We start from the raw sequence: 12,787 nt of genomic DNA, 5'->3' as shown, positions 1-12,787 counted from the left end.
CTGTTTGGGACGTGATGAGTGGGCCTTGTAATTGGTTAGTTTAATAACTGGAGACAAACCGAGTGTTCACTGCCTCTACACACACACACACACACACACACATGCAGGCGCTGGAACACACTCCACTCTAATGTCAGGGAGACATTCACACGCTGGTCTGTTTAATTTAGGTCTGGGCGAATATAATAATTATGTTTATAGAAGATTTTCCAGAGTAAATTGCCCTTTTCTGTCCTTGGAGACGGAGAGATGACCACATTCTGTTTTGGGAGGTTTGTTTTTAAACATCGCTTCTCAACTGTTCAACCAGGTCGGAAAATATGTTCTTATAAAGGATGTGAAAGCATCCAGGCTTTTATTTCATGGCAATAATAATGTCTTTGATCAGAGAGAGAGCTGCGCCTCAGTGCCTCCCTGCACTACAGTGTGTGTGTGTGTGTGTGTGTGTGTGTGTGTGTGTGTGTGTGTGTGTGTGTGTGTGTGTGTGTGTGTGTGTGTGTGTGTGTGGGTGTGTGAGATCGATGGAGTCAGTATAAACTACCCATGAAGGTGCGATTCAGAACGTGATTTTCTGTGTTTTTATGATGTTGTAAACGTAGCCGGCTGCATTTGACGATGCAAACTATACCTGAAATTAAGATGTGAACCAGGGAAAGATCCCTGTGTGTGTGTGTGTGTGTGTGTGTGTGTGTGTGTGTGTGTGTGTGTGTGTGTGTGTGTGTGTGTGTGTGTGTGTGTGGAAGCAGATAGCCGAGCTGCAAGATTTGAAGAATCTTGACAGCTTGTCGAGGCCCTCCTACCCCCGTAATGAATTTCAGCCTTTTGTGGTGTGTGTGGTCCCGCTGCACTGATAAGCCCCGGCACTAATACAGTTAACAAGGAGCGCTTGTGTGTGTCTGTCTGTGTGTGGAGGGGAAGGGGGGTGAAGGGGACGACTGTGACATGGTGTTTACAAGCCTTTGAGCAGAAATAGCTCGACGTGTCGCAGGGTTTGTCAATAATGATGATGAGTATCACGTGGAGTGTGTGCGTGAGTACTTTCATGGGGCCTGCGTATTCCTGTGTTACGCAACTGTGTACTTCTACTCCACTAGAGTGTATATGCTCATTTATCTGAAAGCTACGTCTACCGTTTTAAATTCTAAATTACTTTAGTGTGACTGTCAAATCTGCCAGTTAGCAAGTGCCCCAAAACATCAGTGGGTTTGGTGGGAGTTCCTCAACCGCACATCTACCATCGTCATCCCCACGACTTTAAACTACGCCCAGGTTCCTCACTAAGGCAGCTCTACGTCGGCTCTCTGCCCTCCACCTTCTACACTTAAATAGAATAATATATCAAAACCATAAGAGGTGTCCTTCCACCGAGATCTGCACACACACACACACACACACACACACACACACACACACACACACACACACACACATGCTGTTGTTGGAGTCGAGGCGACCACGGATGTTTGTGCCTTGTCACTCGTAAATGTCACTCGTCTCTCTGAGCTTCATCTGCATTTGAATTACGTGTGTGTGTGTGTGTGTGTGAGACACTGACATGTGCAGGTGTGTGTTTGATGGACACACTGCTGCTCTCCGCCTCCCTTTTGTACAACGCCTGCCAACACAATGATGCTCACAGCATTGATTTTCTCGTGCCATTTGTATAATTATGTCCCCTCCCTTTTTTTATCCGTCCTCTCTCTCTGTCTCTCTTATCTTTGCCCTCTCTTCTACTCCTCTAATCCCCCCCCGATCCATTTTTAGGCCTCGCTGTGCCCGTGCCTCGTTATCTCGGGCCTTTCTCTTTCTTTTTCCTGTTTGATCTCAACTTCTTAATTTCCTCTCTCATCTACGTCACTCGCCCCCACCACCCCCCCGCCGCTCTCGCTGTGATGCTCGTCATTGTTTCTCCTTTTGCTTATTGTTCTCCTGCCCAACCACTTCCGCTTCGCTCCAGCTCTTCCTCTTTCCCGTGGAGGCTTCCCCTGTTCCCACCGACCCGCTTCTCTTATTTTCTCTCATTTATGTCCCGTCTCCTTCTGTCTTCCCCTGCAGCATCTTTGGAGTGCAGTCCGTCTTCACCGTAGTCTGAAGGAGGAGGACTGGCCCGTCAAGAAAGGACGGCCACTGCCTCGCCATCATCTACAACCTCATCGCTCCGTCTCACACCTCCGATGGAAAAAAAAACCAAGCATCTTCTTCCCGGCCGCCCCTGAGATCGCTCCCACGGGCTCCTGACGCCTCCCAGGCTCCTGGACTCCAGCTACTGGTTTCCGTTAGAGCCGCCCGGTGTCCCGTCCGACCTCTCACGCTATAACTCCGTACGCTACTACATATCGGACCACCTCGCTCTCCTCTCCCTTTAGGGTACGCGCCTAAAACCGCGCCCTCCTCCTCCTCCGCGCTCGACCTTCCCAGAATTCCTCGCTCGCCTCCTAAAAGCATTTCTACGCTCATCTGTCCTCTGCACCGCTGCCTCCTGATTAGCGTGTGTAGCGCCGTCTGGCGCCCCAGTCGGTGGCGCGGCAGCTCCTTTTTATCCCGGCACCTCACCTCCCCCCGTGCGACTTTCAGTAGTGGCAACATAATAGCAACCCGCAGGATGTAAGTCCCCCCCCCCCCCCTAAGGAGGCCACACATCTTCCCCTTAACCACTCGTGTGTGCGTTTCAGTGTTTTGTGCTGTCGTCCTGTGCGTCGCGCCCGGTGATGTGTCCACCCCCACCCTCCCCCCACGCCCCCCAAAGGTGAGCCTCAGAAGGACTTGGATAGCTGGACGTGGGAGGAAGGAGCATCGTCATTAGTTGTGGGGCCGGGGGGCCGGGGGGTGGTGGACAACCAGAAGGACATTCCCACGTTGTCCCTTTTAGGAAGGAGCGGCTGACCGACGAACGAGAGACGGCGCAGAAGGATCGGCGGAGGGTTCCGTAAACCGAGAGCTGCTTCGACTCTGCGGCCAGTGACGAGGGGAGAGGACGAAAAGACATCACAGATGACAGAAGAGGCTTCCTCATATCCTCCCCTCCGTATCGCCACGTCTCTTATTGCTTTGCAGCGGCTTGGAACTATTTTTGGATGAGATGTATTGGAAAATAGTGTATAAAGGAGACGTGCTGTGAGCCAAACTTAATCATGGCAAATGTTGGCCGGCAGTCTACTAGGAAGATATTCTATTTATGTGTGACGGAGGAACTCAGAATCTCTGCTGTCTGGGAATAATGGCCACTCACTGTTGATATTCTACGTATTTTGACTGCACTTAAAAAGCACACGTGTTACAAAACAAACTGCTGTTACTTGTTCTGTCGTCTTCTGTGAGTGTAACTCACATAAAACCCTGTAGCCGCTCCAATGACCTCTCAATATCAGATGATGATTCCAGAGCACCGGAGCGATATTTATCGAAAGCTTCCGTCCCCGCAGATGTAGCGGTTGTAGCTGTGAGCTGTTGTCACGGTAACCGCATCTTTCCCATCCAGGATTGGAGCGGTCGATCGGAGGCCCGTAAAATAGCTGCAGACGCATTCGCCCCCAGAGAGGCCTCCTGCTGTAATGGGGTTGTATTTGTACTGGAGTCCCTCTGTGTCCAGACATTCACTGTTTGAATAGCAGCTGCAGCTTAATGTGGCCAAGACCCTGCGAGCAGATTGAATATTATTGATCAGCTCTTTGGGACGTACAGTCGGTCCTACAGGGCTACGGAAGCCTCAAGAAGTGTGTGTGTGTGTGTGTGTGTGTGTGTGTGTGTGTGTGTGTGTGTGTGTGTGTGTGTGTGTGTGTGTGTGTGTGTGTGTGTGCACGCTGACAGCCACATAGGAATGGAGTTGTTCAGGCTAAAACACAAGTGGCTATTTCACGGTCGAGCAGAGATGCCGTGTCCGTGCCTGTCAAGGCCACCGGAGGACGGGCGGTTGGGAGGGGGGGGGGGGGGGGTTGGGGGGCTTGAGCTCCCGTTCAGTCTGGAATTCCTCCACTGTCACCATGTGAACTGGGAGAGATGGTTAGCAGTCGCCAAAGGTCGGTGAGCTTGAGAGCTGGTTTCAAACCACCATTTTAATAAAGATGACATTGTTTAAAATATTCAATGTGATTGTCATTGAAGTATGTGATCCATCAGCGTAGCATTAAGACTAGAACCCGTTTGCATTACTCCGGCCAAAGGCAACACCGGCATCTTTAAAGCTCACCAATGACCAGAGTAGCATCTCATTTGTCTCATTGACATTTGCACAAGTCAGTTTTTTTGAATCAGGCATTTTTGTTGAAAAGTTCCTGAGAACATCCAAGCAAAAGAAATCATTCTACTTATAAAATGGGCTTATTTGATTTCTAACCAAGAGTTATAATATGTGTTCAATACCACTTAATGAATCTAATAAATGAGCATAATAATTCAGTTGGCTCAGTCTAACGTACTGTAACACACACACACACACACACAGTCTTCTTCCAAAGCAAGCGGCTACCTCAGGTGGTGAAAAATGTCTGAAAAGGCAAACGTCCATTAAATGGCCACCTGATGTTGGCTCCAAAAGAGACAAAGCTCTGGGGAAATATTAGTGTCAAACTATCCAAGTTTGCTCGGTTACAGTCCGAACTGGTTACATTTGCATATAACACTTGCATTCCCAAAACCATCCAGGTATAACCAGCTCCACATCTGGCAGGTAGTCCGAGGACTTGCCTGCACTGGCTCGGCCCCGTTGTACCCGTGAGGTCTGGCACGCACTTCTAGGCGCTGGTTACACGGTTACACAAAGGACCGCCGCACTGACACAACGTTATTGCACAAGAACTTTCTCACAGGCTGACAGCACCCACCCACACACACACACACACACATTTCTGCATGGTGACCCTGCATATTTCTCAATAAATTATCAGTTTCACAAGTATAAATAATCAACACACAATGCAGACAGAAGGTTTTTTTTGTTTCCCCCCCCCCCATGTTGACAGCATGTGTCGATTTGTGTTTTTTGTAACCATCCGGCATGCAGACCAAGTCTCTACTCCCAGTCTACCTACATACTGTGTAGGGTGCCTAATGATGGATATTATTGAGGATATTGAATAAAGAGTATGTATAATAAACAGATCAATCTTCATGTCCAAGGTGTTCTCAGTTTATTGTGTGTGTGATTAACCAACTAGGATGTTGCATGTCTTTTTAAATCTGCTGTGTGTGTGTGTGTGTGTGTGTGTGTGCGCGCCTGCTCACACATATGAAGATGTAGACTGAATAAGGAGACTACCTGACAGATGTGGCAGATGTTATTGCTTGGAAAAGTGGTCTCTGCAGGAGATGTGGATCACAACTGGGAATGACTGAGTGTGGATACTGAGCACAGCCTTCTATTTCAAATGCCATTTTCCATTTCGCTCACACGCGAGTGGATTTGCTCATTATCGCCGCTGTTGTGTTTTTAATTGCTTCTTCAGAGGCAAATAAACCTACAATTTGAGTGAAATGATGTTAAAGGAACCATTGAGAACGAGAGAAATACACTTTCTCATCCGGCTCCATGTTGAGGGCCGTGTGGTGACAATTGATTTGCTCTGAATTCCACAATGGTCTTTAATGAATTATTCATGGCAGTCAGTTAAGCCACTGCATTTGACTTGTATATGCTTTATATAGTGTGACTGTTCATCAGAAAAAACGTAAAAAACAAAACTGATGCCACACACGCTTTGGTACTCCTGCTACATGTGCTGCAGGGTCGGTGAGGAGGAGGAGGAGGAGGAGGATAAAAGGCGTGAGGGATGAAGAGAAAGAGAGAGATGACAGAAAATCGCTAGCACTCAGTCCCCTGCCTGCCTCTCCTGAGACCGGCAACACACACCCTCAGCACTCAGCTCAGCACCTCAGCTTCTTAGCGCCTGCCTGCATGACTTCTCCTGCTTGCTTTCTTCCTATATGTCTGCAAAATGTCTCACTCCGCCGTCTCTCTCTTAACTTTTGCTGTTCTACTTCTATCCATCACTTATTCCGCGTGAGCCAGCATCTCTCACCTGTTCATCTTTTTGACTTTCTCCCTCCTGCCATGATTTTACCGCCTTACACTTTCCTGCGTCTATTTCTGTAACCGTGTTTTCTCCATCGCCGTGGATACTCCCCTTATTTCTCCCCCCGCTCCTCTTTTTATTCACTAATTGGCTCCATACTGCTCTTGTCTTCTCTATTCATGTAGCCTCCCTCTCCTGCCTGTCCACGTACGTCCCGGCATCATAGTCGGGACAGCCCTCCTCCACCCTCCTCCACCCTCCCCAGCCTGCTCCACCCTCCCCCAGCCTCCTCCATGCTCTTCCAGCCTCCTCCACCCTCCCCAGCCTCCTCCATGCTCTTCCAGCCTCCTCCACCCTCCCCAGCCTCCTCCATGCTCTTCCAGCCTCCTCCACCCTCCCCAGCCTCCTCCATGCTCTTCCAGCCTCCTCCAGCCTCCTGCACACTCCCCCAGCCTCCTCCACCCTCCCCCAGCCTCCTCCATGCTCTTCCAGCCTCCCCCACCCTCCCCAGCCTCCTCCACCCTCCCCCTGCCTCCTCCATGCTCTTCCAGCCTCCTCCACCCTCCCCCAGCCTCCTCCATGCTCTTCCAGCCTCCTCCATGCTCTTCCAGCCTCCTCCACCCTCTCCCAGCCCCCTCCATGCTCTTCCAGCCTCCTCCACCCCCCCAGCCTCCTCCACCCTCCCCAGCCGTCAGTCGTTCACAAGAGCAGGCGGCCGCATGAATTAAACATCTTATGTTGTGCACACGCTGAGACCCTTTGGAGGGGGGAGGACTGGTACATGGGGGGGGGTCTGGTCACACACCGTGAGTTTTTGCCAACGTGTGTGTGTGTGTGTGTGTGTGCGTGTGCGGGAGCAGCAAGGGTTAACACATCTGCCTCCTTCATTATCTGCAGACGAGGAGCCTTCCTTTAGATGCTCTGTTTTCTCCCCCCCCCCCCCCCCCCGTCTCTCCACGTCTCTTATCTTGTTTGATATCTCTGTGCGTGTTGTTTTCAACTATTGATTTAAAGTTGTTTTTAGTGCTTTGCCCCGCTCCCCCTCCACCTTATCCCTGTGTTATCCTCCCGCTTTTTATTTTTCCCTCTTTCATTGACTTCTTTTCTTTTGGATCTTTGTTTTTCGTCCTTATGTGATCTTTCATCTATACACCCTCCCCCCCCCCCCCCCCCGCCTCCCTACATCTCCTCCCTCTGTCTCCCGCTTCATCCTGCTCTCGCTGCTTCTGTCAATATGACTGATGTAAAAACCTTTCACAGCGATTGATGTTGCCTTTTTCAGAGCAACGGCGGCCCCCGATCTTGGTGGGCTCTGTGTGTGCCTGTAGGTGTGTGAGTGTGTGTTTGCGTTGCCGTCGCTGTGTGTATCATTATCTCGGCGTGTGTCTGCGAGTTGCACGCCATATCTTTGCAGAGGTGTGCACACGTATAAGTGGGCATCAGGAGAATCTCTTCACCGGCTGAGGAGGTTAAGCCTCCTTATCGGCCTTCGCTGCGCGTCGGTTCAGTTTTAGATCGAGCCGACGTGAACCTCCACTCCTCCGCCTGGCCGCTGCTCGGATCTCCAACCACCACTTTTTATGGAGGTTTTATCTTCCAGCTTTGCCTCCGCGAGCGCCAGAACTGCAGAGGATAACTGATTTATTGTGGACACCTTTTAAAGTGCGAGGGGTCTTTTTCAAGCTGTAAAAATCGATCCGATTGGACAATCGCAATGTGCAGAGAGAGATAATTGGTTGGGAAAACAGGAAGGTTCCATCTAAGAATGTTTGCATTCAGTTCAGCCTCCTCGTAAAGTGATGCTTGTGCCTTGAGAGCGCCGTTCGCACGCGGTGTTTCCCGCGGCCTCAAATCCGCTGCACAGAGAACGTCGAGGTGACCTGGTGAAACAACGTGACGGGAATCACGGGACAAACAACATCAGCTTGTAGATCGCTAACGATCCCCGACTTTGTTTAGTGAAGTCAGTGAGGCTTACGGCTAAATTATGGCAACTTTGCCATCATTGTTGTCATTATTGTGCGCAGTTTTTGGTTAGCTTATTACACGGCTGCTGTGCCATTGAGCTACATACATGTATTATGTTACATATGCTCAAATGATGCAGAATGATAGCAGAGACCAACCGAAAGATGATAATCCAGTGTCGACTCATCAGATACTAGCGCTTGGTCAGTGGCCCGATGGAGCACCCCTCGGTGCACAAAGCTTTCAAACAACTCCGACGCTGTGAGACGGTCAAAGCGTCCGTCATTTATTGATACTTTCTCATAGTTTTCTCGCATGACTTAATGTACTTGATGTCAGTGATATAACAAACAAACCCGTTTCACACAGCAAACTTGACTTATTTAAACTAAAACTGAGTAAATCTCCTTGTATCAGGATACTAACGCGCCCTGACACGTTGAAAACGGTGACTACAGCGTAGTTTGAAGAGTCAGCTGTTTTTCTGTCTTTTCGAAGAATTGTCTTCCTGGTTCTTGAGCAAATACAATCTAACCTAGTGTTGTGTTTGCATCCCGTCCAGCACAAAGTAGCAGACAAGGTTAGTGACTTTTATATTGAATATTACTTAATCAATAAATGCAGCTTTCTAGATGAAAATTCAAAGGTCTTTGTTTACGTGAAATCCCTGTTTGTTGCATTTGTGGCTGCAATGTTTTTGTGATAATTGTAATTAACTTTTCATTGCTGTTGGTGAAGTTCTTTTCCTGGCGGGGTTCAAATTGTGTAGGCAGCGTATACGCATCATTTCCTGTGAATCTTCTGCAGCTTTACACATTTTTAATCTCCTCTGGGACCGGAGGTGCAGAATATCAACGCGGTTTGATGCATGTCATGTAATCGAGGAACACATCCAAACGTTAGGAACTTTATCCTGGTGAACTGTGGTTGCAGCCTGGTGTCAACAACTGCATTGTCCTGCATTGTTTGAGACGATAATGTGTGTGACCATTTCTGCTTCTGGTTTTCGTAGGTCTGTTAACGGAGGAGGCTGAGGTGGGTTGAAGATTCAAACTGAGGACAGACCGCCGTTTGTTGTTCAGCCACAGGTCACCTCTCACAGTCAAACTGTTTTGTTCTGCAGCACAGTTGTTGAAAAGATCAAAACTAGAGAAATTGTATTTCTATTTGTTTCGAAATTGGCAAGGATGTGTGAGAGTATCAGACTCCCTGATAACTTAGTTTGGTTTTGCTTTTATGTTTTGATTTCCTTGCAATGGCTGATGGGACAAAGCTAAATGGGGAACAAAAATAACAGCAACCAATTACAGTAGGTGTCACCTCATTGTAAAGCCTGACATGTGTTCGTTAAGTGCAGAGAGAGCGGCGGCAGTGCGGCCACGCGGCCCAGCAGCAGGCGGCGGCGGCGGCGGGGATGCAGCGGGGCGCCGGACGCCCACCCGCTGCACGCTGGCTTTCTCTCCGAGCACCTCGCCACAGCTGTGTGCTCCGCCGCGCCACATCAAGGGGAGGCCGGGGTTATTGCCACTAAGTTTATGTGTCAAGGCAGAGTCAATTATACCTCAGACTGGGGAGAGGAAAACAGAGGGAGAGCGCACGCGGTAAACCTTCCTGCCCCGAGGCTGCGCGAGTGAAGGTTTCTCGTGGCTCCTTTTCTCTCCTTGTTTTTGTTTTTTTCAAAGCAAAGGTTCATGGTTCTGTGCAAATGTGCTGTTTACTCCACAGGTAGGAGGGGATGGGGGGGGCGCAGCCCCTACCAGGGGGGCCAGATCGTGGGGGCATCTAGCCGGCAGGCGCCACTGAGGACGAAGGTGTGCTGTGAGCCCGCTCGTTAAACGGCCCCGTGCCGACCGTAATGATGTCCGCCGGCACCCTCCCTCTCTCTTGCTCCGCTATCTCTCCCCTCGCTTCCCTCCAGCCTTCCTCCTCCTCCTCCTCCTCCTCTCTTTTCAGGCCATCTGCCTCTCCTTGTACTCTGTTTTGGTTGAGGAAGCCAAACCCGTCTGGTGGCGGGGGAGAGAGGCTCTGTCACACTCTCCTTCTAATGAGCAGTCGCTCCGCGTGCCGCCAGCTCCAACTGAGCCAAAATGGCCGACACATTTCACACTGCTGGGCCCTTGATCTGTCAGGTTTGTGAGTGGCTGACTCGACGGCCTCACTACGGAATGATATTGGGGCGACGGGGGGGGGGGGGGCAAGAACAAAAAAACAAAGAAGGGAAGAAGTGATGTAACACGCTGCCTTTGGCGAGAAATCGGCCTGGCTTGTTTTCTCTGTGTTGCACAGAAGTGGGGCAGTAATGTGGTGCAGGTGGTGCTGGTGTCCCGAGGAGTTTAAAGTACATGCGTTGTGTGCGAAGGAGTAAATATTAATTTCGCCGCATGGAAGATATCCAATGTGGGGGCTTTACCATTTGTCTGGTGAATGATTAACGTTCGTGCCCTTGATCGCTCCCTTACCAGAAGTGCCCTTCAGGCGGGGGCAGTTTGTATGTCTCCTGGGGCATATTTGTCCTACGGGTCGATGATCGATTTAGAACGGGGGGGCACCCATGGTCAGCAACCCCGAGCCCAAACAAACCACCCTCCTCCCGACTCGCTGTGCAGGCTTCTGGTTAACGATGGATAACAATCTCACCAGGAATCATTTCCCAACATCGTTCTGACATTTGTTTCATTTCCGATGTATTTCTGATCCCGGCAACCGACAGGACAAGTCACGTCCTCCTTCAGACACCATCCGAGGAATTAAAGGAAGAAAAGTGTGTGTGTGTGTGTGTGTGTGTGTGTGTGTGTGTGTGTGCGCGCGTGATGGATTGTCAGTCTAAACTAAAAGTTTTCTGTGTTTGATGGCGTAAATGTCTGCATGTGACACCGCACACACTATACTTAAATATACTATAAATTTAGAAGTGACGCATGCGAACATTCCCGTGTGTGTTTGTATTCTTGTGGAAGCAGAGAGCCGAGCTGCGAGGATTTGGTTGTAGCTTTGTGTGTCGTCCATCGATGTCTTGGGTATTTCTGCGAATGAGCAAGGAATATCTGTCTCTCCATCATGTGTGTACGAGGTGTGCATGATGGTGTGTGTGTGTGTGTGTGTCTGTGTGTGTGTGTGTGTGTGTGTGTGTGTGTGTGTGTGTGTGTGTGCGTGTTTGTGTCAGCTAACTAATTGGCATCGGTTCATCCCAGTCAAAGCAACAGAAGAGCTGACGCCTCGTCCACACAAAACGTTTCCTCAGCACGATAACCCGCGCTGACAAGTATTCTTCTGTTCCTTGAGGACCGGCACTGTGCAGCGCTTTCCCCGCTGATTGGCTGAGTGGGATTTGCATAATGCGTGGGCATGAATAACGCTGAACAATAACCCATTCAATAGCAATGGGCAGTTGGACATCTACGGCAACAAAACAGCGGATAAACAGCAACGCCGGGGAACAAAAGTCACTCTCAGCCACAGGCGAACGTCTTGATCGTCCCGTTGGCCTACATTCGCTCTCCAGCGTAACTCTCCTCACACTTATCTCCAAGTCGGCCCCTTAATCTCCGCCATTATGCATCTTGCATTGAACGGTCCGCCGAAATTAAAGATGACATCGTTTGTGTCCCGGCAGAAATGACTCGGACGCCCCCGATGCTATTTTTTACCCCTCGAGACGCGTTGAGCGAGAGGTCTAATTTATTGATTGGGGCTGCGTCTCTGCGGCGCCGCGCTCGAGGGGCCGAGGAGGATTATGCAGCAGCGCCGCGATGATGTTGACACTCCCGTCGCCTTTACAGCTCCGACATGCCAACACTTGGGTGGGTGCCCGACCCTGAGTGTGTCTAAATGTGTGTAGTGAGGAGGGGCCCGGGGGGGCGAAGAGGTCAATGGAGGAGTTTTTGGCTGTGAGATAGTGAGGGGATAGTGTGTGTGTGTGTGTGTGTGTCATGAGGGGTAGTGGAGGGGAGGATTTGGGGGGAGAGGGTGGGGGGGGGGGCTGTGGTGGGCCAGCTGGCAGCCTCTGCATCCACTCGCCCCCCTTGGGCATCCGGCTTGGCACAAATTTGCTCCTGCGGCAGCTGGGACCTGGGCGCCGACCAAGACCGAACCCACAGAGCCACAGCGAGGCTCACGCACACCAGCACATGCACACAGCAGGTGGGATGTTTCAGAAAAGTTCACTTTTAGCCTCACTTACCCGTTTGCTTCGTTTTGATATTCGTCACGTTAAAGTGGCTCCGCTCCACGGCTCTTCTGATGAGACACGTCAGATGGTTATTGATTACGGTTTCATTTTAGCCACCTCCCTCCGTCCGGGCCAGTATCCTGGGATTGATATCCATTGCGGATTATGCTGTACTTCAATACTAAGTTTGTTATCACAACATCCAGTTGGCCCTCGGCTGAAGCTGACGACTTACACAGGTTCTTTGCTGTAGTTGTCTCTCGGCTTAAAGAAGCGGATGATTATGTGCAATTTGAAACAGACGGAGAATTAGCTCCCAAACTCTGCAGTTCCCCTCAGCTTTGCTGAGCTTTAAATATTATTTGAACTTGTTGTTTTGGCTTCACGGCCCAGAGCTTTAAAATCCTGCTCCCACGGCTCTCGTGGCAGTTATCTTGACGACTGAAAGTCAAAAGCTTTCTTTAGGACGTTACTGGAATCGTGTATTATCAACATTCTGGTCCGGCTGATTGAACTCCTAAAGAACAGGGGTTTTTTTAAAGCCCAGGCGAATGACTCCTAGTTGAAGCTGAGCTGCCAAACTGGCCTGAGATCAGTTGGAGCGCCTCGTTCATGACCATCACACGACTAAAGTCCACAGGCC

The 12,787-nt window shown here is 50.1% G+C and overlaps 1 protein-coding gene across 2 annotated transcripts in view; it reads left to right on the top strand.

The window, feature by feature from the left end:
* samd12 (sterile alpha motif domain containing 12) overlaps window positions 1-5,093 on the top strand; it is an 88,393-nt gene extending 83,300 nt beyond the window's left edge. For both annotated transcript variants that reach the window (XM_078081215.1, XM_078081213.1), the window contains exon 5: window positions 2,056-5,093. In XM_078081215.1, the coding sequence (XP_077937341.1) occupies window positions 2,056-2,087 (32 nt within the window). In that variant the 3' untranslated portion in view covers window positions 2,088-5,093. The remainder of the gene's footprint in view (window positions 1-2,055) is intronic.
* The last annotated feature ends 7,694 nt before the right edge of the window (window positions 5,094-12,787 follow it).

The sequence above is a fragment of the Gasterosteus aculeatus genome, chromosome 10 (assembly GCF_964276395.1).
Source record: "Gasterosteus aculeatus chromosome 10, fGasAcu3.hap1.1, whole genome shotgun sequence".
NCBI classification, from domain to species: domain Eukaryota; kingdom Metazoa; phylum Chordata; class Actinopteri; order Perciformes; family Gasterosteidae; genus Gasterosteus; species Gasterosteus aculeatus.
The sequence above is the reverse complement of the archived record's forward strand: the minus strand, read 5'-3'. Positions and strand labels throughout refer to the sequence as shown.